Consider the following 27307-nt stretch of genomic DNA (forward strand, 5'->3'; position numbering starts at 1 on the left):
TTGTATGATGTATCGTAAAAAAAAAACAAAAAAAAAACTTGGGATGGACACCCTTTATCACTTAGGGGTTTGAAATATAGATAGTAGCCGATTCTGAGTTACTGAAAATGCATAAAAATTTCATAAGCATCGGTTGAGCCGTTTCGGAGGAGTATGGGAACGAACATTGTGACACGAGAATTTTAGATTTATACGTAAAACCCCTAAGAAGGTCTGATAATTCTTGGTAAGTAATTAACACATTTTTATGTATTTTCTAACGCCATTTTAGATTAATTTCCATCAGTAAATCGGCCTTTAAGTACATTCGTAAAGAAATGTAAGCTAGCTTTTCTATAATTGTGCCTACTATGGAACTTTGCACCTAAAATATTGTATATCTACGCTACTTAACCTACTTACAAAATATTGGAGTGTATTAAAAATACCGATTTGGACCAACGATTAAATACTGTTGTACTTACCGTGGTATATACGAACCCAAGGCATGAGAATTAAATTTCGTTAAGGCGTTTCTGCGGTTTTTATATCCAAATTACGAGTGGGTTGAAATTAAGGTGCGTTTCCTATCAATAACGCTATTTTACAGCGTTTAAAAGATAACTATAATTAAAAAATATGATCTCCCGTAAAACGTTTTGGATATAAAAACCGTTTTTTTTAATTCTCTTCGATAGAATACAGTTATTAATTGAATGTTAAAAGTATTGGAAATCATCGCATAAACTTAACGTTTTCCTCCTGTGGACCGTTGCTAAAAAAAAAATATTTTATTACTAGCTGCCCTGAGAATTTTATTTCGGTCTAATAAAAACTATTTACGTAACTCAGCCATGTATCGTATATACGATATATATGACAAAAAATTCTTTAAAAATATAAAAAAAACTGGTATCTTTTATTAATAATGGCTTTGTTATCCTTCCTTTATATTAAATATTTATTATAATGATCAATTAATCTTAAACTTATAATTTAGTATACTTGTTATATTTTTGGTATAAATAGGTAAAACTGTGCTTTATGTTTATTTTATTTAATAAAAAATATCAATAATTTATTTAAAAATACGCTTTATTTTTGGTATTACAAATCGTACTGATCGACGGTTAAAAGTTAAAGGCACTTACCAATGAGCAAATGAAAAGTTAAAGACACTTACCAAAATGCACAGGAACAGCTGAGAGTACTTACCGGTATGTAAATGAACAGTTAAGAGAACTGACCAATGCGCATGTGCATTATTTTACGTAATTTTAAATATTATCATAAAACTTATAATTATTTTACATATTTTTTTTAAACTTTGTAAATTATGTAAAATAATTATAAGTTTTATAATAATATATAGCTTCAATCCGGTTAAAAAGTGTTTACTTTCAAGTTAAAGACAGTTACCAATATGCACAGGAGCAGATGAGAGAACTTACCGGTATGTAAATGAACAATGAAGAGAACTTACCAATGTGCAAATGAACAGTTAAAGGCACTTACCAATAAGCGAATGAAAAGTTAAAAGCACTTACCAATATGCACAGGAACAGATGAGAGTACTTACCGGTATGTAAATGAACAATGAAGAGAACTTATCAATGTGCAAATGAACAGTTAAAGGCACTTACCAATAAGCGAATGAAAAGTTAAAAGCACTTACCAATATGCACAGGAACAGATGAGAGTACTTACCGGTATGTAAATGAACAATGAAGAGAACTTATCAATGTGCAAATGAACAGTTAAAGGCACTTACCAATAAGCGAATGAAAAGTTAAAAGCACTTACCAATATGCACAGGAACAGATGAGAGTACTTACCGGTATGTAAATGAACAGTTAAGAGAACTGACCAATGCGCATGTGCATTATTTTACGTAATTTTAAATATTATCATAAAACTTATAATTATTTTACATATTTTTTTTAAACTTTGTAAATTATGTAAAATAATTATAAGTTTTATAATAATATATAGCTTCAATCCGGTTAAAAAGTGTTTACTTTCAAGTTAAAGACACTTACCAAAATGCACAGGAACATTTGAGAGTACTTACCGGTATGTAAATGAACAGTTAAGAGAACTGACCAATGCGCATGTGCATTATTTTACGTAATTTTAAATATTATCATAAAACTTATAATTATTTTACATATTTTTTTTAAACTTTGTAAATTATGTAAAATAATTATAAGTTTTATAATAATATATAGCTTCAATCCGGTTAAAAAGTGTTTACTTTCAAGTTAAAGACAGTTACCAATATGCACAGGAGCAGATGAGAGAACTTACCGGTATGTAAATGAACAATGAAGAGAACTTACCAATGTGCAAATGAACAGTTAAAGGCACTTACCAATAAGCGAATGAAAAGTTAAAAGCACTTACCAATATGCACAGGAACAGATGAGAGTACTTACCGGTATGTAAATGAACAATGAAGAGAACTTATCAATGTGCAAATGAACAGTTAAAGGCACTTACCAATAAGCGAATGAAAAGTTAAAAGCACTTACCAATATGCACAGGAACAGATGAGAGTACTTACCGGTATGTAAATGAACAATGAAGAGAACTTATCAATGTGCAAATGAACAGTTAAAGGCACTTACCAATAAGCGAATGAAAAGTTAAAAGCACTTACCAATACGCACAGGAACAGTTAATGGAACTTATCAATATGCAAATTAACAGTTAACAGAACTTACCAATACGCAAACGGACCGTAACAGCTACGCTAGGAGACACTGGCGACATCTTTAGCGTGCAATGCTCTGGGACTAGTGTAAAAGAGTACGCAAGGTGACTTCCACCAAGGACTGAATTGGCAGACCTCCTCTTCATTCACAGACACAATCCTGTAATGTCAATGGGATTGGTATGAGTCTGAAATATACTTATTGTTTCATATTATTAAGAATATCCACCTGTAATGACGTAACAGTATGGTTAATACATCAAACAATAATCATGTCCCTTACCGGCCAGGAGGCTCATCTGATGTTAAGAAAACACAATGCCATAGCGCTCGCGAGTGCGTTGCTGGCGTTTAAAAATTCGTTCTCTATTCTTAAAGGACCCAAAGTGGAATTCTTACAATGAACACTCGATGCCAGAGGGTTTGCGAGTGTGTTGCCGGACTTTTAGGAATTGGTACAAAGAGCGTATTGACGGACCAAAGTCGAATCGGTCCCAAGAAGCTGGCAGCAGACTATCGAATTCTTATTAAATTAATTAATTATGACTTTCTGTGATTCTTTTTCTTAGGTGACTAGTGAATCCAAAGAGCTGGAGAATGGAGCTGACCTAGTCTTACAGCTAAAATGGAAATGGGGATACCATATTGCAAGAAGTACAGATAAATGATGGACCGCCGAAGCCACCCGCTGGAAACATCCAGAAAAAACTAACGTAGGAAGACCACCAAAGCGATGGGCTGACACAATAGTTAAGGTTTCAGTGGAGAAATGGATGGAGGAAGACAAGAAGCAGATCCAAAGAGGAAATTTATGACAAATGTAACAATAACTAACGTAGACTAATAACAATACCACCCATTTGATATGTAATAATGGTATGGAGGGGTTTTATTATTATTATTATTAGTATGAGTTAAACCAAAGCAGTTTTACAGGGTGAGCCTGCTGTTTTAATTACAATTGTTTCGTTTTTAGTTTGATAGTACTTTATTTAGGATTGGTATGACCTTATAAGCCACTGTGTATTGTAATGAATCAAGGCTCTTCAGGATCTTTAAAATTATCGACTATTTAATATGAGTGTCATCAATACGTGTAGGCACAGTACATCTACCATAATACAATTTTTTTTTATGTAATGAGCCTCATCTGATGTTAAGTGATACCGCCGCCCATGGACACTCACATTGCCGGAAAGTTCGCAAGTGCGTTGCCGGCCTTTCAAGAATTGGTTCGGAAATACTTCAGTGGGCAGCTGGTTCCACATAGTGGTGCTGCAAAAACTGAGGGCGAGTTAATACGGAAATATCACAAATAAAAATACATAGCAAATTATTCATTAACAAGATAGAATAATTTCTACATTTCATTACCATGTCAAGGTAAACTGAATTTAAGGATATACAATAAAAACAATATAATAAATCCACAGAACGAGTGTTCACGAGGCGAATATTAACAAATACTAACCCCAAATCATTATAAAGGTACCAATGGGCGTCTTCCTTATCAGCGATCCTGATGTACGCCACGAGGTTCCTGGGACTGTCTTCGACGCACACAACGGCCGCTGTCAACGTATATTCCGCTTCGGATTTGGGCTTCTTTTTGTGTTTGTCTACCTGTTCTGCCTGAGTGGAGAAATCATTTACGTTTCTAATAATAAAACCTTTATTAATAATGTTAACGATATTGTACCAAAATTAATCTATCGCTAGTCCCAACACTATATTATTTTTCTTATTTATTTATTAAAGCTTATTTTATATAATGTTTCATCTAAAATGCAATTAAACCATAAAACATAAAAAACAGAGTGAGTAACTAGATAACAATTAGTCAATGGTACATGGAAGATGGTTAAAACAGTTTTTTTTAAGAAAAGGTTTAGTGTTACAACTAATCATACACAAGTCTTATATGTCAAAATAAGACTCGGAAGAATGATTTTCTGACTACTGAAATCAATATCTATTGAGAGTAATAGACCAGTTGATTCAATATATATATCGCGATATTTATAGACCGTCTGACATTAAGTATATGTGTAAATGTGTGAGTTTGTGAATCTGTGTGTGCGCATGTATTTGAGAGTATCGCTAAGAGTTGTGATAAGCGTGCGCTGTGTCCGTGCCAGTTTTGGCGTCTCAGAGTCATGCTATTTTTATACATTTGTAAAAATATATGTAATATTTTTTTTAAGTATTTAAAATATATGTAAAAAAAATTAAATTCTAGAACTATAATATTATTAATTCTTGCTACCGCTTTCACCTTTCCCAGGTATCTGGCATCATTTTTCTGCCTGACTGAATTTGACTGAACCCAGAGGGGGTTAGGGAGCGTTCAAGTATTACGTACGTTACTCTTGTTAAACGTTACGATGCGGGACGGGGGTTGAATTACGCGTTATTGTTAATATTATTTTCCACTTTCCAGGACCTTACACCACATAATGGTAAGTTATAGGTATAAAGAGTCACTGGGGGTGGTCAAGAAACGTTTTGGATACAGAAAACGTTACGGTGCGTTTCATGGAGGGGGGGGGGCAAGAATCTCCACAAGTTGCGTGACGTAATACTTGAACGCCCCCTTATTGTGTGTCCCCAAGTGGGGACCCAAAATCAACTTTTGAGTGTGTTACGTCTATATTTAATTAGCATCGTATGACGCTGTTTATGTTTTATTGGGCTGATTGATTAAAAGATCTTTAAAGAAAAAATGTTTTTCCTCAATTTTGGAAGTATACTATTCATTCAGAAAAAGACGCAGGCGCAATTGTCACGTAATTAACTTGTACTGTTAAAATAAAATAAGTTTATTAGTCGACAGTGAACATTTATCTAGAATCCCATACACAGGTGTTTGAAAAATAACGTAATCTTTCTAACAGCTGGAACATGGACTGAATTTATCTATGTGTCAAATATGACCTACGACTCGTAATAATAACGTCCAGTAGACAAAACCAAACCTTATCACTAATAGTGATGTCCCCATCGGACTGGAGACGAATGTGCAGCTGGTGCGGAATCACACAGCTCACATCTTGCGAGTCACTCTTCACTGGATTACTCTGGGACGGACTCGGCCTGGAATATATTTCATTTAACCTCAAAAATTCTATAATTAATGTCATACAAAGAAATCAGGTTAGAAAATCGGGAAACGAAGCTGACAAAGCAGTTTCCTGCAGCTGAGTTTATTGACGTCCGTCGGTCCATAACTGAGCGTTTCTTAAGGCAAGTTTCCTCATACCACTACTAGTGGAAAAAGGCGTAAGTATGTAATGTATTTTTGTTTATTTTATGTAAATATTTCCATAATTTTGTGTTGTCTAAGAATCTACAGAGAACTGAAAATATATACAAAGAAGTGGGCAAAAATGGCTTTCTTAAATTCCTTTTAAAACACAAATATAATTTTTTTTTGTTTGTATTGTTTTCTTTTTTTATATTTATAGAACTGGGTCAATCGGGCAGGAGGCTTATCTGTTGTTAAGTGACCACGCCGCCCATGAACACTCACAATGCCAGAGGGCTCGCGAGTGCGTTGCCGGCCTTTTAAGAATTGGTACGATCATGAAACTCAGCTGCAGGTATTAATCCGAACGACTCTTCTGAACACTCTCCATGGTAAATGCGGTAGAAGATGCAGAGTGACCCCACATCTCTACGCAACGCCAAAGGATCGAGCCGCTCGGAGAGGGATTGGACATCGACGATTCGAACAGCTCTTCGTCGGATACGGTCAAGTGGAAGGAGCTGGTACTGGGGATTCCCCGCCCAGAGTTGAGAACAGTATTCCATGTGGGGCCGTATTTGCGCTTTATAGAGTTGCAAGCGGAGGCCCAGAGTGTAGTAGTCTCGCCTTGCTGAGCACACCAAGCTTTTTGGAGGCTAATTAAAAACACAGTATACGTCGAAGTGATAAAAATCTTTTATTTAAAGTAGGTCAAAATGTCCAAATTAACTCACCTATCTGGATGCTTAAATCTGCAGCCAGGTCTTGCGCAGTGAAGCCCATACCTACATGGCTTAACGTTCCCGCTGCGTTTTATGGCCTCGGGCTGCAATTGGCCAAACATAAAATATAAATTTTCTCTTCAAACCATAAAATAAATCATTGGTATGTTTATTAAAGTATTTGTCTCTTTCTCTCATATGGTGTACGCCGCCATGGAAAGAGACGGAGCACAACATTTGAAACTGGAACTAACTTTTACCGCGCTAAAGCAAGCCGCCAGAATTCTTGTTCATAGTTCTTCTCATAATAAGAGAATCAGGAAAAGTTTGGACCTCGCACATCTTAGGAAACATAATACAAATTTTATTTTTAGGTAAAATTTTAAATTATTCGTAGCAGAACGTAAATCACACTTAAATCTAGTTTCCGAAACAATTATTAAATGATTTGTCTCTTTCTCTCATATAGTGTACGCAGCGATGAAAAGAGACGGTTACAATATACTTTAAGATTAATTTTCGTTAGATTTTCTCATTATCCGTAGCAGAACGTCAGTGATACTTAAACCTAGTTTCCGAAACAATTATTAAAGAATTTGTCTCTTTCTCTCATATGGTGTACGCAGCGATGAAAAGAGACGGTTACAATATACTTTAAGATTAATGTTCGTTAGATTTTCGTATTATGCGTAGGAGAACGTCAGTCATTCATACTTAAACCTAGTTTCCGAAACAATTATTAAAGAATTTGTCTCTTTCTCTCATATGGTGTACGCAGCGATGAAAAGAGACGGTTACAATATACTTTAAGATTAATGTTCGTTAGATTTTCTTATTATTGGTAGCAGAACGTGAATCACACTTAAATCTAGTTTCCGAAACAATTATTAAAGTATTTGTCTCTTTCTCTCATCTGGTGTACGCAGCGATGAAAAGAGACGGTTACAATATACTTTAAGATTAATGTTCGTTAGATTTTTTTTATTATTGGTAGCAGAACGTGAATCACACTTAAATCTAGTTTCCGAAACAATTATTAAAGTATTAGTCTCTTTCTCTCATATGGTGTACGCAGCGATGAAAAGAGACGGTTACAATATACTTTAAGATTAATGTTCGTTAGATTTTTTTATTATTGGTAGCAGAACGTGAATCACACTTAAATCTAGTTTCCGAAAAAATTATTAAAGAATTTGTCTCTTTCTCTCATATGGTGTACGCAGCGATGAAAAGAGACGGTTACAATATACTTTAAGATTAATGTTCGTTAGATTTTTTTATTATTGGTAGCAGAACGTGAATCACACTTAAATCTAGTTTCCGAAACAATTATTAAAGAATTTGTCTCTTTCTCTCATATAGTGTGCGCAGCGATGAAAAGAGCAACGCTCAAGACGAGGTTATGACTTCAGATATGTTTTAGAATATATCAATAAGACTTCTATGGTCTTCAAACCCATAAATGACAAACACTTTGTTTCGTCAATTCTCTACAAAAACGCTTATATAGAATTGGCTGGGAACTGGAATTATTATTTATTACCTGTACATAAAATTACCGTTTCTTTAGTGCTCCCTTTCGCCCAGAACAATTTCTCTTCGGCAGTCACTGCCCCACAGTTGATCGCCAATATTGGGGGTAACCTAAGACATTAACGATACATTTATTTATAGCCCTTATTCAGAAATAAGTTTCACCGTTTTAAGTACTCGTCTTTCTCTTTTCCTCGCAGCCGAAACACCGTTCGTCAGACAGAGACGGATCGTAAGAACAGAGTACTTACGATTAAGTTAATAAATACTTGCCTAACCAGCCGCCCGCGCTGTGTGGTGGGCGTGAACTTCGCGCATCGCTCGCACCAAGCGGGCGTAGAACGACGTGCACATAACGACGCACGTACGAGCTCCAGAAAACCGCATGTGCGCTCGTTGTCTCTCGTCGCATATTGGAGGGCACAAGCCAGCACAACTGATTCGCGTTCCTCCTAAAATGTTTTTAAAATAACGTTAGGTTCAGCCTGGTAGGGTTTCTAACTATGCGATGTTAGACCTAAATGCCGGGTTCGACCAGGTCGTGTGTTTTCAAGGACGTGCGCGATTAATAAACCTACTGGATGTGAACCTACAACCACGACATGAGTCGGACACAAGCCTGATCACGTATGTAAAGAGACACAAATCTGAGGCCAAAACCAAGCGATAAAGGTTTTTTTGTCAAAACGGGTTTATATGAAGAAAAATAATTAGAAATACAAACACGAAAAAAGAAAATTATTATCACCGTATAAGAGAACTTGCAACCAAATGCATCGTATTACTACTTAGACGATTCTCGAGAAACTAAAAAAGCTCTCGATACAATAGGAATATAATTATGACGAAAATTTTCCATTTATTTTATTGTATGAATAATCTTAATAAGAAGAAAGTTGGCGTGGTGGAAACACAAACTGTACACAGTTTTTCTGTTCACCAGGACGTCGGACATAATTGAACCATTAACATATATAAAATCTGAAAATCTAATGTCATGCAATAATAATTAATACGTACTTCTTTATTACACTTAAGACACCTATTTAACTGCTGTCGGGCAATCGCAAATAATTCTGAGATTTCAGACTCCTGTCTCTCACAGTGATCATTAGATAACTCTTTGTCTATATTACTTTGAAGTTTCTCCATGTGATTCATCATTGCTATATTAAAAAAATAAACATAAGTTTAAACTTTTTTTATTTTTTTGTAGTCTATGTTTTTATAGAACAGATGGCAAACGGGCAGGAGGCTCGCCTTATGTTAAGGGATGAAATAGACACTCTCAAAGCCAGAGGGTTCGCGAGTGCGTTGACGATCTTTCAAGAATGGGTGCGCTCGTTTCTTGAACCCTATTTCGAAGTGGTTCGTAAATCGCGGCCCAGTTCCAAATTGTGGTGGAAAATTCTACCTTAAAACCCGCTCTATACATCTTAATTTAGATGAAGTTCATTGAGATTATTTACCTTTATCTACCCCATTATCTTTCCATTTTTCGTTTATACCGTTATGAAGTTCGTGTTCCGTCTCCGAAGGACCAAGATTGAGAAACTCGAGTTCAGTGTATTTGTAGCCCTCAATTTGACCATTAATTGGTTTCTTTATGTGGTTTTTTAATCGAACTGCCTTATGTGAGCTATTTTCTGAGAGGAGCGCCAACTCTTTCTCCTTTTTTCGAGTCTCCAAAAGCTCATAATGGATTTGGTGAAGAATAAATCTATTCCAGCTCTAGAATGAAACATTGTGAAGTTATCCTATACGACTCATATATTAAACCGTATATTTATACAAGTTACAAATGCTTACATCCTTCCTTACCAATTACTGCAGTACTTACCTTTCAAAATTGTGTATCAACCAAAAAATTAACATGCGTTTGGACCTTTGAATTTACGAGACAAATGCAGTCTCACATTAACAATCAATTTACTGACGACTTGCTGGACAAGAACATTTGTCATTCAGTGTTACGTTAATTGTTTCCCTTCAAGGTGAAGGAAAAACGTCAGGTCAGGCTCAAGCGTTATTTACAGCTCCATGCGATTACCTGAATCAGGGCAACGAGATCAATCTTTCTACCAACGCCCTGATCGGGCAATATCAGTCCGAGCGCGGCGGCTTCAGGCACGGTACGAAAAGCCCTTAAGAAGTTACTCGCTTGACACGGCGCCCCTCCAGAGGTGTCAAGCATCCTGAATAGGAAACCTGGAAACGATGGCACTAGAGAGGTCTGGTAAACCATAAGTCCAAATACCACAACCACTCGAAGGACGATGCCCAAATGCTAATTATGCCATAAATCTGGGTTTCGCAGCGTATTTCAGGTATTTGGGGTCAAATTACTCGAAATAAAAAACAAGTTTTCTATTTATGGTATATTTGTAATATTTGCAACAAATTGTTTTGGCTATACATGTCAATAGTTCAATACATTATATGGGATACACATCTACATCATTGAATTGATATTTGAATATTCAAGTCCTTATACTATACACAAAATATTCTGTATTAGATAAAACAAACTGTAGACGCAATTGGGCATTTTCCTTATCCGTAAAAAGCAAGCAAGTCGTAAGCAATAAAACTCCAACAAATTCGTCGATAAACAAACAAACAAATCAAAATATGCCCAGTATAATACAAACTGGTGTTCAAGTGCGTCTCTGGCCCAGGTCAATTCCCAAACTCCGGCAACGCTTGTAAATGGCTACGCAAATCAAAAATAAACTAAACAACACACCTAATTCGCAAGTGAGACAATACTCCTTCGCGCACGTGTGAGCTATCAGGGTTGACTTCAGAGGCGGCATGTTGTACAGCACCTGGGAAAACAGAAGCCTTATAACGACAGGTGTCAAGTGAGCGTTCGCTTGAACGCCGCTATATGTCAAGCAGGACGCCAAGACGCCAAGCCTCCCAGAACCACCACCAGTAAATAAAAACCCTTTTTATAAAAGGGGAGAATGAGGGGAGATTTGCCATATTAGGGGTCCTATATAAATACGACCCAGATAATGTATCATTATTATTGAACAGTCAATAAGTCTTCTGTGACTAACACCAGATACTCACACATAGAAGAATATGAGACATAGATACAACACAAGCGTACGAGCGAAACGAGACAATGAGTCATCCTAGTCTCTGGTTAACATAACTCATTGAAAGAAAACAGTTTTTAGCCGGATTAAAGCTATTTGTATTATTATAAATTTATAATTATTTTACATAGTTTTAAATTTAAATTTTTCCGACGTTTCGCGTGCTTTACAGCGTGCGTGGTCACGGTGACTGAAGACAAAAGGTGTTGAATGTCAAAAGTATCACAGCTGTAGAGAAAGTTGTGTTATCTGTATTTATTTCCCCGGAATTGGTATCGACTAATCATCTTTTAGTGATACTGTGATACTTTTGAGATTCAACACCTTTTGTCTTCAGTCACCGTGACCACGCACGCTGTAAAGCACGCGAAACGTCGAAATTTTTTTTAATTTAAAATTACTTAAAATAATTGTAAGTTTATAATAATACAAATAGCTTTAATCCGGCTAAAAAATTGTTTTCTTTCAATGAGTCATCCTTCTATTATATATCAGACGTTGTCAGGTCAATAATGTATTTATTAAATGAATTCGCAAAAGCGATATACTTAAAATAAAAAATATTGTTTAGGTCTCTAATTGTTCGCCGGTTGGCCATGGGCTACTTTACCTCTTGATATATAAGAAAATATGAACGTGACTAAAAAAATCCCGCTGGTAATTTTGTTTGACGTTCACAAGTGTATATTGTGTTACCTATATGAACAAATGGTTTTTGTCTTTTGTTAACATGGCTTTTACACATTAAGAAAACACTTTTTAAACGGATTGAAGCTATGTATTATTCTTATAAACTTATAATTATTTACATAATTTTAAATTTGACTTTTTCCGACGTTTCGCGTGCTTTACAGCGTGCGTGGTCACGATGACGGTGGTAATTATAAGTTTATAATAATAATACATAACTTTAATCTGTTTAAAAAGTGTTTTCTTAAATGATTTTTGACTTTTGACTAGTTCTCAAATCAAGGTTGAGTCAAATCTCCAAGATCTTTGCTAAAATTGTAAGCCTGCAATAATGCCGCATCATCAAATGATATATAGTAAAATACTTTACCTGAATCATCGAATTACAGTAAGAGTTGGGCAACGTTGCTTCAATTCCCGGTAGACCTGTTCTGTTTATATTGTCCAAAATTGCGTTCGGCTCGTTTTTATTATACCTTACTTCGACCTGGAAAAAGATTTTTATCTATTAAGCCCTGGGCCTCAGATTTATATATCTGTTTCACGGTCAATCTAATAGGCAAGCAGGTGATCAGCCTCCCGTGCCTGTCACAGGTCTGTTTGGGTCTAAGGCAAGCTGGTGAAAGAAATATCGTCTTCACAAATTTAGAACGCACGCTGAAGCCGTATTAGTTCATTAAAATACCAGTTACATTTGGATGGATTTGGAACGGACGAACTTATTCACACCAAGAGATCTCTCTAAACCCAGTCAGAAGTAAGGGAGCGTTCAAGTGTTACGTAACGAATTTGGGGGGGGGGGGGGTTCCTCTTGTAAAACGTTACGATGCGGGGCGGGAATTGAATTACGCATTATTGTTAATATTATTTACCAATTTCCAGGACCTTATACCACAGATACAGAAAATGGTACGGTGCGTTTAATGGGGGGGGGGGGGCAATCAAGCAATCAAGAAAGAAATAATGACAAAAGGCATACATCATACAGGGAGGCAATTTGGTTATTAAGGGGGGGTATTCGAAAATTTATACAATATAGTAATTTGAATTTCAGGTTTTTTTGTTTTGAAAATTGTTAATACAATTTATGGTGGCATAATATTTCATAAAAAGCTGGGAAACACTATTGTAGACCAAACTAAAAACTAATTTTAAGCGTCAGAACAATAATTAATGATATAATGACAATTAATGATATAATGACTGAAAATTATTGTGGATATGAATAGATGGATAGGATATGTTTGAAATTTTTATGGACAAACCCTTGAAAGAGAAAGCAGGAGGTAGCTATCATATGGAATCAGAGAGCTTATTCTACAACTTTATCGGTATCCTAAATAAGCTCGGTTTAATCCGGCTCTAAGGACCAAAATGTACGGTTCCTGGGTCAACGGGATGCTTTAAATAATAGAGGTTTATTGATTTACTCTATATTTACCACTCGCGTGTTACAATAGAATATGAGCGAAATAATGACGTGCTAATTGCTATGTACCGAATGAATGCAATTTTAACAGTCAGAGAGAGTGCTTACGTATGGCTATGCTCTCGGGGTGTAACTCCCATGATTTAGTTAATCTCTATGAAACGAATAACTGTAATGTAGAAGAGAGTGCCTGCGTCGGGCTATACTCTCGGGGTGTAACTCCCATGATTTAGTTAATCTCTATGAAACGAATAACTGTAATGTAGAAGAGAGTGCCTGCGTCGGGCTATACTCTCGGGGTGTAACTCCCATGATTTAGTTAATCTCTATGAAACGAAGAACTGTAATGTAGAAGAGAGTGCCTGCGTCGGACTATACTCTCGGGATGTAATTCCCATGATTTAGTTAATCTCTATGAAACGAATAACTGTAATGTAGAAGAGAGTGCCTGCGTCGGACTATACTCTCGGGGTGTAACTCCCATGATTTAGTTAATCTCTATGAAACGAATAACTGTAATGTAGAAGAGAGTGCCTGCGTCGGACTATACTCTCGGGGTGTAACTCCCATGATTTAGTTAATCTCTATGAAACGAATAACTGTAATGTAGAAGAGAGTGCCTGCGTCGGGCTATACTCTCGGGGTGTAACTCCCATGATTTAGTTAATCTCTATGAAACGAAGAACTGTAATGTAGAAGAGAGTGCCTGCGTCGGACTATACTCTCGGGATGTAATTCCCATGATTTAGTTAATCTCTATGAAACGAATAACTGTAATGTAGAAGAGAGTGCCTGCGTCGGACTATACTCTCGGGGTGTAACTCCCATGATTTAGTTAATCTCTATGAAACGAATAACTGTAATGTAGAAGAGAGTGCCTGCGTCGGACTATACTCTCGGGGTGTAATTCCCATGATTTAGTTAATCTCTATGAAACGAATAACTGTAATGTAGAAGAGAGTGCCTGCGTCGGACTATACTCTCGGGGTGTAATTCCCATGATTTAGTTAATCTCTATGAAACGAATAACTGTAATGTAGAAGAGAGTGCCTGCGTCGGACTATACTCTCGGGGTGTAATTCCCATGATTTAGTTAATCTCTATGAAACGAATAACTGTAATGTAGAAGAGAGTGCCTGCGTCGGACTATACTCTCGGGGTGTAACTCCCATGATTTAGTTAATCTCTATGAAACGAAGAACTGTAATGTAGAAGGGAGTGCCTGCGTCGGACTATACTCTCGGGGTGTAATTCCCATGATTTAGTTAATCTCTATGAAACGAATAACTGTAATGTAGAAGAGAGTGCCTGCGTCGGACTATACTCTCGGGGTGTAACTCCCATGATTTAGTTAATCTCTATGAAACGAATAACTGTAATGTAGAAGAGAGTGCCTGCGTCGGACTATACTCTCGGGGTGTAATTCCCATGATTTAGTTAATCTCTATGAAACGAATAACTGTAATGTAGAAGAGAGTGCCTGCGTCGGACTATACTCTCGGGGTGTAATTCCCATGATTTAGTTAATCTCTATGAAACGAATAACTGTAATGTAGAAGAGAGTGCCTGCGTCGGACTATACTCTCGGGGTGTAATTCCCATGATTTAGTTAATCTCTATGAAACGAATAACTGTAATGTAGAAGAGAGTGCCTGCGTCGGACTATACTCTCGGGGTGTAATTCCCATGATTTAGTTAATCTCTATGAAACGAATAACTGTAAAGTAGAAGAGAGTGCCTGCGTCGGGCTATACTTTCGGGATGTAACTCCGACGATTTAGGAAATCGCCACGCTTACAAGTAGTCGAAATGTACATCCATGGCACGTACAAAGATAGGAAATCGTCACGCTTGTAAATGAGCAAAATGTGCGAGCCTTGGCTCGTACATAGGGATCATCACGCTTATAAAACTAAGAAAGCCTGAGTGAGCAAAATGTACAGGCTTGGCTTGTACAGGTATCCTAAATAACTTGACTATAAAGGAGAAACAATTCAATTTTTTTCTATAATAAAAAGTGATACATGGACACTCAATACCATAGGGCTCGCGAGTGCGTTGCCGTTTTTTACACTGTGCCTCAATCTTCCTAGACTAATATTATTGAATAATTATTGTTTTAATTATGCAATTGAAATAAACCGACCATAACATCACCACCGGTTCATGGAACCACAGAAGTATTTCCGAACCAATTCAACTTAGGGTCCAAGAGCGTACAAATTCTTGAAAGGCCGGCAACGCAATTGCGAGCCTTCTGACAGTGTGAGTGTCCATGGGCGGCGGTATCACTTAATAAACTCCTATTACATAATAAAAATATAAAAAATTATAACCTAAGTGTTCTCAATTTATAAAACCGTATGATAATCTGTGTAAAGTGTATATTACCTTCTGATATGAACTTGGAATTGGTCTTATAGACAGCGTCGTTTCGTCTATTGGCTTTGGTTGTTTGATATCTTCCAAATTGTCATCTATGTATGGATACTGAAAGGAAAACATCCTAAAATAATTATTGAAAGAAAACAATTTTTTTAAACCGGATTAAAGCTATTTGTATAATTATAAACTTATAATTATTTTACATAAATTTAAATTTAAAATTTTCCGACGTTTCGCGTGCTTTACAGCGTGCATGGTCACGGTGACTGAAGACAAAAGGTCTTGAATGTCAAAAGTATCACAGCTGTAGAGAAAGTTGTGTTATCTGTTTTTATTTCCCCGGAGTTGGTATCGACTAAAAGATGACGGTTTTTGCATAAATGACTCACGGTGACCTCTATTTAACCATAGACAATACTAAAATAATTATATTTCTTATATTAGATTATAAGTGTTAACTGATATTTCGTTTATTTCGTTTGTTAGTCTGTGGAAAAGACGCTAGTTTTGGCCCGACATTTATATTTTAATTCGAAGATATTAAGGATGAATATAATTCTAACAAAAAATGTTACATGTTTTGGATTATAGAAGAAACACGACAAAAGTGTTTGTTTTCAAGAAAAATAACAAACTGTTGTTTCTAACCACATTTGAGTTACATTCATCATATATATGTCGCAGTAAAGTAGTTAAATCAGAGATTTAATTGAATATCTAGACAGTTAATTAAAAGAAGAACGAAACGTTAAACGAGTTTCCTAAACGTTCCTAGGCAAGAAGACTAACCTAACCTAACCATTTACTCCAAGCTCTCAGTTCTTCATCATCACACCGAAATAACAATAACAAATCAAATAATCATTGCGGAGTCTTGGTTTACATTGTTAATCAACACGCTGGCTTTCGGTCAGACAGATAGTTAAACGTTTTCGACGCTGCTTTATTTAAATCAAAATTCTAGCGAATTGATTGAATATCGACATTTAATTAACTGATTTAGCCACTTTACTGCGACATATATACAGGATGGCGAAACACTTTCAATGTAGTCGGTTAATAAGACATCTTCTGTTGTCTATAGATGTAAACACAAAAGGAATTTATTTAAAAAAAAACCTACTTAAAAGAAATCTATTTTTTATTATTAAAAACGAACTTTTCTTTACCTCATTACGTCTCCTCGTACCAGGATTGGGTGCATACCCAATGGGTCCTTTCATTTTCATGGTCTTAAGAATTTCCGGGTCAATTGGGCGAGGTTTCCTGAAAAAAACATCAAGAAAATATCCATTATGTTAAGGAATGTTAGGGTAAAATAATAAAAAATAAATGATTTTGACGTACAGTATGACGTACTCTGATTATTCATTCCTTAGAATTCTGACATTTGATAAGTGTTGCTACTAAAAATGGGACAAATTTGACCCGTTTGACGGCAAAAATGCTACATATTTTTAAAGTTAAACCTTAATATAAACTTACCCAAGTGACCTAATACAAAAATAACAAATAGTTTATTATCACGAACAATTCTATATATTCTTTAGCTGGCATAACTGCCTACTAATCCCAGGGTCAGTAAACATTTTTAAAAAAGTTTACTGCCATTTTTTACTGTTTGTGATGAAAAGGGACGTAATTATAACTCGCAGTAAAACCACCGAACTAAATAAAATGTATACATAGAATTTTCAGACTCGTATTGTAATTGAAAAATGTGCCCGGCCAAAAAGGTTTGTAATCTCTGACATGTCAAATAACGATAGCTGTCAGAATTCTACGGAATTAAAAATCAGAGTACCTATAGTTGAAAGAAAACAATTTTTTTAACCGGACTAAAGCTATTTGTATTATATGTATGTATTTTAAATTTTGATATCGACTACTTAGGGGAAATAAATACAGATAACACAACTTTCTCTACAGCTGTGATACTTTTTGACATTCAACACCTTTTGTCTTCAGTCACCGTGACCACGCACGCTGTAAAGCACGCGAAACGTCGGAAAAATTTAAATTTAAATTTATGTAAAATAATTATAAGTTTATAATAATATAAATAGCTTTAATCCGGTTAAAAAAATTGCTTTCTTTCAATGTGTAAAAGCTATGTTAACCAAAGACAATACAGAGTATAGCTCTCGCTATGTCTCGTTCTATTCGTTACTTCGTGGGTATTTTCAGCTTAGGGTCCTGCATTCGAACCCTGAACATTACGAGAACATATAATTATTAATCTTTGGTAAAGTGAGATTAATGAGACACAATACGAAGCTCCGGATAGCGCTGGAAATGAAAAAGGACAACAATAACTCTATAAACTATATGCGTCTCTCTCACTCGCACATCTCAAGGCCATAGATGCCGTAGTTAGAGCTGTGGGATAGGAGATATATAAAGCGGTCAACAATACTGATGCCAGTGTAAACTTAGTCAATTAACCTCGACAAAGACCTCCTGAAAGGCGCCTTAAAAAAATAAAAATGCAATTCACCTGGAAACCTTTTTGAGGAACTCCTCGGGCAGGTCGTGGAACCACTTGGAGCCACTCGCGAGAGGCGGAAGAGGTATTGATGAGAAACTGAACGTCTCACTGAAACCCACGTACGGCAAACGGACTGGGGTCGCAAATGTTGTTTCTCTGGTGAAACAATCGTAATTTTTTTTTTGTCTGATGATATTGGAAAATAGACCTTAAATAAAAGATATAAAGACTAAAGCCAATAATTGAAAATTACAACTAAAGTCATATAATCAATATTTGAATGGCATAAATATATTTTTTATCTGTGTAAGAAATAAAAAGAAGACATTTCAGTGATAGTATTTTTTTATATACCTTTATCACAAATGTAAGAATTTGAATTCTTCCAATTAATTTACTTTGTTCATATCGTTAAATAAAAAATAAAATTAAATTAGCCTTTATTGGAGTAAGGTCATGTCAGACATGTTTTTCCTAGTACTCGACCTCAGACGGAGTAACGGCCTCCTCCAAATTCTTCAAATTGTTCCTACTCCTTGCGACAATCTTCCCATTTTTTCCCGCTAATCTTTTTATTTCGTATTCCCAAGTTTTTCGTGGGCATCCTCTCTTCTTCCTCCCACTGGACCGTTCCAATTAAGGGTATTTTTTAAGAAGAATTTTGAAGAAGAAATAGATAATATTGAAGAAAAATTCCTAAACTTCTTCTATTTAGAAATATTAATTAAAAACAAGAATCAATAATTAATAAAATTCAAATGACGTCACCAAAAGCTAAACGTAATTTTAATAAGACTCACCTTGAGAAGTTATTGAAGACAGGTTCATTATTATGCTTAGAAGAGAACAGATGTACGTGTCCCGACTGATCTCCGAAGACGAATGCTTGGCTGGTGCTGGATACGTCCATGACAGTGCATAGAGAGCCTTGAGTGTCAACCTGAAATTGTTTTTCCAACTGATTAGCATATATGCTTCTAAACACAAGTCGCAAGCGCACTGGCGTACGCCTACTCCCCTACGTGCACGCACACATACGCGCGAAACAAGCAAGACATTTGAATAAAAATAAATATGAGAATTAAAAAATTATATGTTTATGGGTTGGCTTAGTGGCTTCAACGTGCGACTCTCATCACTGAGGTCATAGGAGTAAGACATCGTGAGGAAACTGGCTTGCTTTAGACCCCAAAATCCATAGATTAACGAATGATCATGAAACATACAGAAATCTGGAGCCCAGACATAAAACATTTGTAGTGCTACTGATTTTTTTATTAGATATTATTCCGCTACTTTTATGAATACGGAATTATTTAAATTCTACTAATATATAAAGCAGCGTTGGCCCTAGCTTCACTTACTGGATTATTTTTCAAAGAGCACATTATATGGTAAAAATCGACACGAGAAAAACCGAAGGTCGATCACCTATGAATGGCCGGGAACACTCGCCAGACCTCTGCCATTGAGTGTCCATAAGCGGTATCACTTAACATCAGACGAGCCTCCGGCCTGTTTGGCCATGTTCTACAAAAAGTGTGGGTAACTACGTGAAGGTGTGTATGCGGGGTTTGCTCACGCTGCTGGTGAATTCGCGCTAAGGATATTCTTAATATTACGCGTTAGCTTAAACAAGTCAAGGCTTAAGTATTGGTCGCTGTCCGAGCTGCGTGAAAGACTTAGGTTTTTAGGTTAGTGTCAATGTGAGGAACATGAAACAACTCTTCTAGAAGTGAGCTGCAACTAATTTTATTACAAAATTAATTTTATTTCAAAACATTTCAGTCAACGCAACTTCTTAACACTATGTATGAAAATTCGCTGAATTTCAATTCAACTGTGAATTATTCATACATTTTGCATGTTATCATTATAATGGAGTTGGAATCATACTCGTATTTTATTCAGTTTATTCATTGAATATTAACACATACTTATATTAAAATTTATATTTATATCTATATACTTAGTCTGGCCATAAATAGTGTTACCCTGAGATATAAACTGTATTCAATGGAAATATAAACTTTATTAACCTGAGATATAGAATTTATTAACTTGAGATATAAACTTTATAAATATGAAATATAAACTGTTTTTAAATTGAGATATAAACTGTATTAATTTGAGCAATAATCTTTATAAACTTGAGCAATAAACTTTAGTAACTTGAGCAATAAACTTTATTAAATTAAGATATAAGCTTTATCAACTTGAGCAATAAACTTTATTAGATTGAGATATAAACTTTATAAATATGAAATATAAACTTTATTGAATTGAGATATAAACTTTATTAATTTGAGTAATAAACTTTATTAAATTGAGATATAAACTTTATCAACTTGAACAATAAACTTTATTAGATTGAGATATAAACTTTATAAATATGAAATATAAACTTTATTGAATTGAGATATAAACTTTATTAATTTGAGTAATAAACTTTATTAAATTGAGATATAAACTTTATCAACTTGAACAATAAACTTTATTAGATTGTGATATAAACTTTATTAAATTGAGATATAAACTTTATAAATACGAAATATAAACTTTATTAAATTGAGATATAAACTTTATTAAATTGAGATATAAACTTTATTAAATTGAGATATAAACTTTATAAATACGAAATATAAACTTTATTAAATTGAGATATAAACTTTATTAACTTGAGCAATAAATTTTATCAACTTGAGCAATAAACTTTATTAACTTGAGATATAAACTTTATTAAATTGAGATATAATCTTTATCAATTTGAGCAATAAACTTTATTAATTGGAGCAATAAACGTTTATTAAATTGAGATATAAACTTTATTAACTTGAGTGTTTCATAATAATGAACGGCATTCAATGCGAGTAAATCAAAGAAAAAACGTTGGGTAAAAACATTGTCAATGCGCGATAAACATACACATTAGTATTAAATAAAATCAGCATTTCGGCCGCTGAAGATAACAATAATTAAATTCGTATGAATAAATTATAAAAAATATATTTAGAACTATGTTATTACATTGTTACGGACTCTTCTATAGGAGACAGTAAAGCCGCAAATAATGTTTCGTCGTCACACACATCTACAGTTCAAAAAGATCGATTTTGTACTGACGATATTGACAGCACGCTCATAGTCAATAAATATTGATGGATCACAAAAAATATAGATTTCATGTCAATATGCTACATATCCATTTTTGCCGCATTTACATCCATAAGTATTGACGAGATCTCAGGGATCACGATTAAATCCTTAAATTTCATTTTATAGCGTTAACCATAGACAAATTAAAACCTAATTAATTTGACTCTGCGTGATAAATTACTTACTTGAAAAACAGATTGCTTTCCAGATTCACTTTTATTGTTAACATTGAGCAATGCGACATGTCCAGCACTGGCCATTGCGAGAGCTCGACCGGAAACCGACGGCAGGAAGTGGAGTAATAATGGCGGTGATGCCACCGGAAGTGACCACGCCCCACCGGCTTTTAACTGACGTACATCCCAGACTAAAACGTACTGTTCGGCTACGGCCATTGTGCTTCTGTAAATATTTTATTAAAAAATAAAATTATTACAGCAGTACTAGTATTCCAGTTAATATTAACTTAAATACATTATTAGGAATGCAACCTTTTCGCTTAGAAGCGATCTCTTACAGACAACCCTTGTAACAACAAAAATACTAAGTGTATGTGCATAACGAAAGTAATCAAAAATATACTTACAAGTAACAATGAAATAAATACACAATTATTAAAATCTAAAATAAATACAATAAAACTAAAAGCTTATAGTAAGGTTCATGAATCGCAATTCAAAATAAAAAAAAGAGACAAGAAGAGAATACAAAAATTACAGAAGTCACGATTGAGCAGGATAGGGTATTGTTCAAAGGTTTATGTAGAAGACCTCAGAGATATAGCTGTTATGGTGGAGATCCTAAACTCACGTACGAAGTTTTGATCTTTTAGATGGTATTTCCAAAATAAGCGTAAAATTTAAGGTAAATGTCCTTATATATATTACGAATTGTTATATAAATAATATCATAAAACTTACGTTTGTGCGAATCCAGACGTAATGAGCAAGTTACCCTGCATGTCCAAGTCAGACAGACAGGCACTGTGCGCTTTGAACGTGTGTTCGGACACCACTGGACTTCTAATATCACGCATAGAGACAGTCCCATTCGCACTCCCACACGCAACCAGCGAACCACCCCCACTTCGTAACACCGCACAGCCATCTTCAGTTATCGGCTATAATTAAGATTTTTTTTTGTTTTATCTATGGTAATTTATACAGTTTTAAGTCTGTATCACTTATTATAGAACCTAACAAAATCAAATTTGATAATTTCAAGAACCCGCCAAAACGCTTCTTTAGTCAAGATGGCGTCGCATCCCTATAATTTTTCTACGTAATATTTTTTACGTGTTAATTATCATACTTAAATACAGATAGATTACATTCCGATCTAAATCAGTCTACGACAGAATTAAATTCAATGCTAGTATTAGAAAAGCAAATTTAATTTGTCTAATCTGTGGCCATTTTGTGACTGTGACGTATTTTCTATAACGCTTTTAAAGGCATGTTTTATATGAATTACTCTCAATAACACTCATTTTTTTACACTAGCACCCTATTTATGTCAGAAACGCTACAATGTATGCACAAGTCAACTAAAGTCGTATAATTTCATATTTTTAGTGTTTGACGTTTAAGTAACGTTAGATGTAATGCAGTATACAAGGCTGTTATTTACAAATAAATATTTAAATAAAATAACAGTTTTAGATAAGACAAATAATTTGACAATAAATTATAACTAAAATTGAGGATGGCACGATTACTTTATAATAATTTTAACTTTATTTTTAGGTGAAATAATTTCCTTGAAGAATAAACATCCACCCTATAACCCACTCATTAGATTTATATAGTGTAATAAATTATGAAAAACTTTGATATATGAAATCAAAACAATTATGTAATTATTCGTAAAATCATATATATAACACCTAAGTGTGAGAATTTAATGACTAAAGTAACTTACAATAATAGATTCTTTCATATTTGTGACATCAAAATCAATAATTGTGTCCTGGTGGCCGCCCATCAAAACATTTGTCGGACTTGATTGAAAAAGGCATTGCATCTCTTTTAAATTTTCTGATCTGTAATCATTGGATATTTTAAATATAAAAATTTGTATTATGATGAATGCATAAGTAATTATAAAAAGGGGACAAACATAGCTTCGCCATCCAACATCTGTATCATAAAGTGCAAAGTTGTTTATGACATTTGATTAGACTAGCTTTGCTCCATATAATCCATGCATTTATAAGTTAGCAGCATAATAATTTATTATATTTTATACTAAAATAAATACATATATCCAAGATTTATCAATTTTAAACCAACAGTAGCACATAAAACCGATAAACCCTAATTAGTAAATGCGTTAAAACTTTTTTCAGGAATAGATTTAAAAACTACAAATATTAAACATAGAAAGGCATTTTGACATGATACTATGAGGCTCATTGCATAAAGAGCATTTGATAATAGGCAAAACTATTTATTGTTTTAACTTACGTGTGTGTATGCTTCACAAGTCCTCTTCGAATTTGATGCCTCAATTGTGTTTTTGATAAAATAAATAGTCCTTGATCAAGGGTGATGATATCACGTATTTCTTCTGTCATGTGAACCCTAAAAGCTGTGTATCTACTCATTTGTGGGCCATGGTATGAAGTAATATGTCCCTGGAATGACATAAGGGTCAATAGGCATTACATTTTATAACTTTTAACTGATGATTTAAGTTAAAAATCAATAGGCAGTATATATTTATGTATCAGTTTCACTGATTTCTTTAAAGTAAATAGGTAATCAGGCTTATGGTCCTTCTATATTAGGGCAATTATTGCTGTGTACTTAAACACCATATAAACAAAATAGTTTTTGGCAAATATGTAGGAAAACATAGAAGCTAGTATAATACATTAATAAAGCTTTTTTATATAGCAAAGAAGTATATATATTTATATAGTTATTTAAATAATGGTTTGATTGTTCATGACAAAACATTACTGCAACCTAATATTTTATTAGTAAATAATTGCCTTTATAATTTTAATATTATAATAAACTTACTCTTGTGTTTCCCACCCAAATTAACTCTTCAAATTTATCAAATGTCACAGCTGATATGCTTCCTTCTCCTCTATCATCAAGTACTGTAGACCTGACTTCATATTCAGCATCTGGGTTTTGAACCATGTATGGTTTATACTCCGCAATATATTGTTCTGTGATAAAATAGCAATAATATTAGAAATGATACATGTGAAATAATACTATAAAAATAAAAGAGAATGTTTATGGCCTTTTCTTTCTTTAGTATTATTTTTACTATTTTAGCAAAGTTACTAATGTCTTATATTTATGCTTTAATAAATATATAACATATAGTATAAATCAAAAACCATTATAAAGTATCGGTTAAGGTTTGTAAGCAATCGTTTTGTTTACTAACACATTTTGAAGAAAAATATCATGAAGTCGAAAGAGGTTTTTAGGCATATTCCAATATAATTAACATTATAATCTAACACTTAACTGATAGACATAATTAACTATTTATAACACAAAGCAAATAATTCTAAAATTTCTTACTTACCATTCATTTCTGCTGGCATACCTAAGTCGGAGTAATGGTATGCCATTTTTTTTTAATTTCCCTGCTCCCAGGTACCTGACCTCTATATATTTTTAAATAAATTGAATCTAATACAATAACGGGCATGAGTTTTGGACGTAGTTGTTTTATGCTCTTCAGAAAAAAATTAAAAAATGATACATTATTAAACACAACAAACCAAATTCTGAATCGCATTCGCAATCAATTTTTTTGTTCTTGATGGGTCAACGACATTGCCAAATGCCACTTATGTTCATAATCTGTCACTTCTGACATTGACAGTATGTAAATAATACAGATTAAATAATAGGGTAATTCTAGTTGGAAAAATTGCTAAATCGCTTGGCCATTGAATTAGCATTTTTATAAATGATTTTAGACCACGAGATTTTGCAACGCAAATTATTTAAAAAAAATGTGCAACAAACATTCACAAATTTCGATTTTACTTAATAAAAATGGCATAATCTAGCACTCATATTTGAATGTGAAAAAAATGTAAGACAGATGCCATTTGATTTCAGTTTCAAGTTTTCTGTAATACTGATGCATCTTACATTAATATCAGTGATGGCCCAATTTGAATACTTGCTTTAAAAGGTTTGTGTTTCAAGACTTAAAACCTGAAACTGCAGCTTAGATTTAATTTTTTTTAAGCAGGCATATAAAAAATACACTGCTTTAGGATTTCAATGCATAATGAAACAAACAAATATGGTTATAAATTTTAAATCCTGTGTTATTAAGACCCAAATGATAATATATCATTTTTCATGTTACATAAATAAATAAGTCTTGGAAACAGATTATTACTATACTGTTGCTGTAGGTAAAAAGTGCTGATAGTAGCTCTTAGTAAACTCTGTCATTAAATCTGGTGTAGCTTCAGGTAAAGAAGTTATTATTAATCTTGCAGGACTACCAGAATATCTTGCAAATGATGGTACTACAGTTTCAGCAGGCAATACAGAGTTGTCTTCAATCATGCAACAGTCTTTGAGAACACATCTCCTACCCTGGAAAATATAATTAAAACTTAGTTATATCACATTGTTGTTCTTGTCAAATATCTCTAAATATAAAATATATTTTTTCTTACATATTACATAAATCATATTTTAATAGTGAAGTTTTAAAAGAAAACTTATACTCAATAATACTAAAAAAAAATACTTACTATAACCACATTTTTACCAATGTAGACGTAAGAACCAACAACAGCAGCATTGACAACTGTATTTTCACCAACAAAAACATGGTCACCCATTTGTAAAGGGAAGAAAGCTACTCTGAAATAGAATGTGGTATATTACAAATTTTAATAAACAAATGTAATTTCATTGCAATTAAAACATCTAAGTAATAACAATATTTTTTTTTTAAAGTTGCAATACAAATGATTGTAGCAAAGTGACATTTAGACTTTAAAACAAATTACAGTATGACCTGTCTTTTTCCTAGAAGCAAAATGTAAACAATTCTTTATAAATAGCACATACAGAAATACAGCACTAAGACTTTGATTCATAAACCCTACAAGTACAAAGTAATGTTTAGTACTAACCCTTTACTAAATTTCTTAAATGGTGGCCGAAGAACAGAGCCCTTACTAATAATACAAAATCTTCCAGTTTTTACGTTTGCTAAATCACCACGTATTATTGCATCGCTTTGTACAATAACTTTTCCATGTAGGACAATATTTTGAGAGCCACAAAGAACAGTTTGCCGACTTACTTTGTTTCCAGATGCCTGTAAAATCATGGATCATGTATGATTCTATAAATCAGTGAAATATTGCAACTATAAAATTTATTATATTGATATAGTACTTTATGAATTAGTTATTTTTTTTTTTACTTACAGTTTCAACGTATTCAGATTTATTATAGTAAGTATCTTGCAGCTCCATATTTTATGTACCATCAACAATAATGAAATGTGTATATTAAATATTTCTTCTGCCTATCCCGTTATAAAAAATAACTGCACATTAATATGAAATAATTGTACTTGAATCATAAAAACTGTAAAGAATTAAGAATTACGAAAGAAAACTGTTTACAGTTGCACAGATGCACAGAAGTCTGATGAATCATGAATCATAGACGATCACAGATCACTTATAAGTAAATGTCACAGATTATGAGTAATATTATAATACTTTATGAATAAAACTTGAAACCTATACATATATGTGGCATAGGAATAAATAAAAAAAGTATTTCGATATAAAGGTGCCTTTAACAACAAAAATGTAATCGTATCATTTCAGCTTTTACATTGAC

General features: G+C 33.9%; 2 protein-coding genes across 3 annotated transcripts; both read right to left on the minus strand.

Annotated features, from left to right (window-relative positions):
* Positions 1–543: 543 nt before the first annotated feature.
* LOC123710080 (PAN2-PAN3 deadenylation complex catalytic subunit PAN2) lies at positions 544–25233 on the minus strand. 2 transcript variants are annotated; one of them, XM_045661772.1, is made up of 22 exons: positions 24999–25233; positions 24473–24627; positions 23912–24081; positions 23367–23487; positions 22367–22566; positions 21632–21848; positions 19091–19230; positions 18300–18446; positions 16972–17068; positions 15809–15907; positions 12359–12475; positions 10938–11019; positions 10242–10399; positions 9661–9922; positions 9212–9357; positions 8465–8643; positions 8218–8302; positions 6671–6762; positions 5668–5785; positions 4164–4324; positions 2703–2852; positions 544–754 (listed from the first exon to the last, which is right to left on the minus strand). In XM_045661772.1, exons 1-21 carry the CDS (start codon positions 25042–25044, stop codon positions 2732–2734), a joined length of 2913 nt encoding a protein of 970 aa, XP_045517728.1. In that variant the 5' UTR covers positions 25045–25233; the 3' UTR covers positions 544–754; positions 2703–2731. The 2 variants fall into 2 exon arrangements, with proteins under 2 accessions (XP_045517728.1, XP_045517729.1); XM_045661773.1 differs by lacking the exons at positions 544–754; positions 2703–2852 and having other exon boundaries at positions 4232–4320.
* A 499-nt stretch (positions 25234–25732) lies between these two features.
* Positions 25733–27099, minus strand: LOC123709763 (dynactin subunit 5). The gene is made up of 4 exons (XM_045661297.1): positions 26884–27099; positions 26584–26771; positions 26197–26308; positions 25733–26035 (listed from the first exon to the last, which is right to left on the minus strand). Exons 1-4 carry the CDS (start codon positions 26929–26931, stop codon positions 25832–25834), a joined length of 552 nt encoding a protein of 183 aa, XP_045517253.1. The 5' UTR covers positions 26932–27099; the 3' UTR covers positions 25733–25831.
* Positions 27100–27307: the final 208 nt, after the last annotated feature.

Source organism: Pieris brassicae, chromosome 5 (assembly GCF_905147105.1).
Source record: "Pieris brassicae chromosome 5, ilPieBrab1.1, whole genome shotgun sequence".
NCBI classification, from domain to species: domain Eukaryota; kingdom Metazoa; phylum Arthropoda; class Insecta; order Lepidoptera; family Pieridae; genus Pieris; species Pieris brassicae.

Bases quoted from the DNA above. Each gene is read 5' to 3' on its own strand.
- LOC123710080 (XM_045661772.1), bottom strand. From the start codon at position 25,044: ATGGCATACCATTACTCCGACTTAGGTATGCCAGCAGAAATGAATG. The intron at 18,447-19,090 runs GTGAGTCTTATT...TTGTTTCACCAG, and splicing joins GTCTTCAATAACTTCTCAAG to AGAAACAACATTTGCGACCC. The intron at 9,358-9,660 runs GTAAATAATCTC...TTTTTAATATAG, and splicing joins AGATAATGGGGTAGATAAAG to CAATGATGAATCACATGGAG.
- LOC123709763 (XM_045661297.1), bottom strand. From the start codon at position 26,931: ATGGAGCTGCAAGATACTTACTATAATAAATCTGAATACGTTGAAACT. The intron at 26,309-26,583 runs GTTAGTACTAAA...ATTCTATTTCAG, and splicing joins TTTAAGAAATTTAGTAAAGG to AGTAGCTTTCTTCCCTTTAC. The intron at 26,036-26,196 runs GTAAGTATTTTT...TATATTTTCCAG, and splicing joins TTGGTAAAAATGTGGTTATA to GGTAGGAGATGTGTTCTCAA.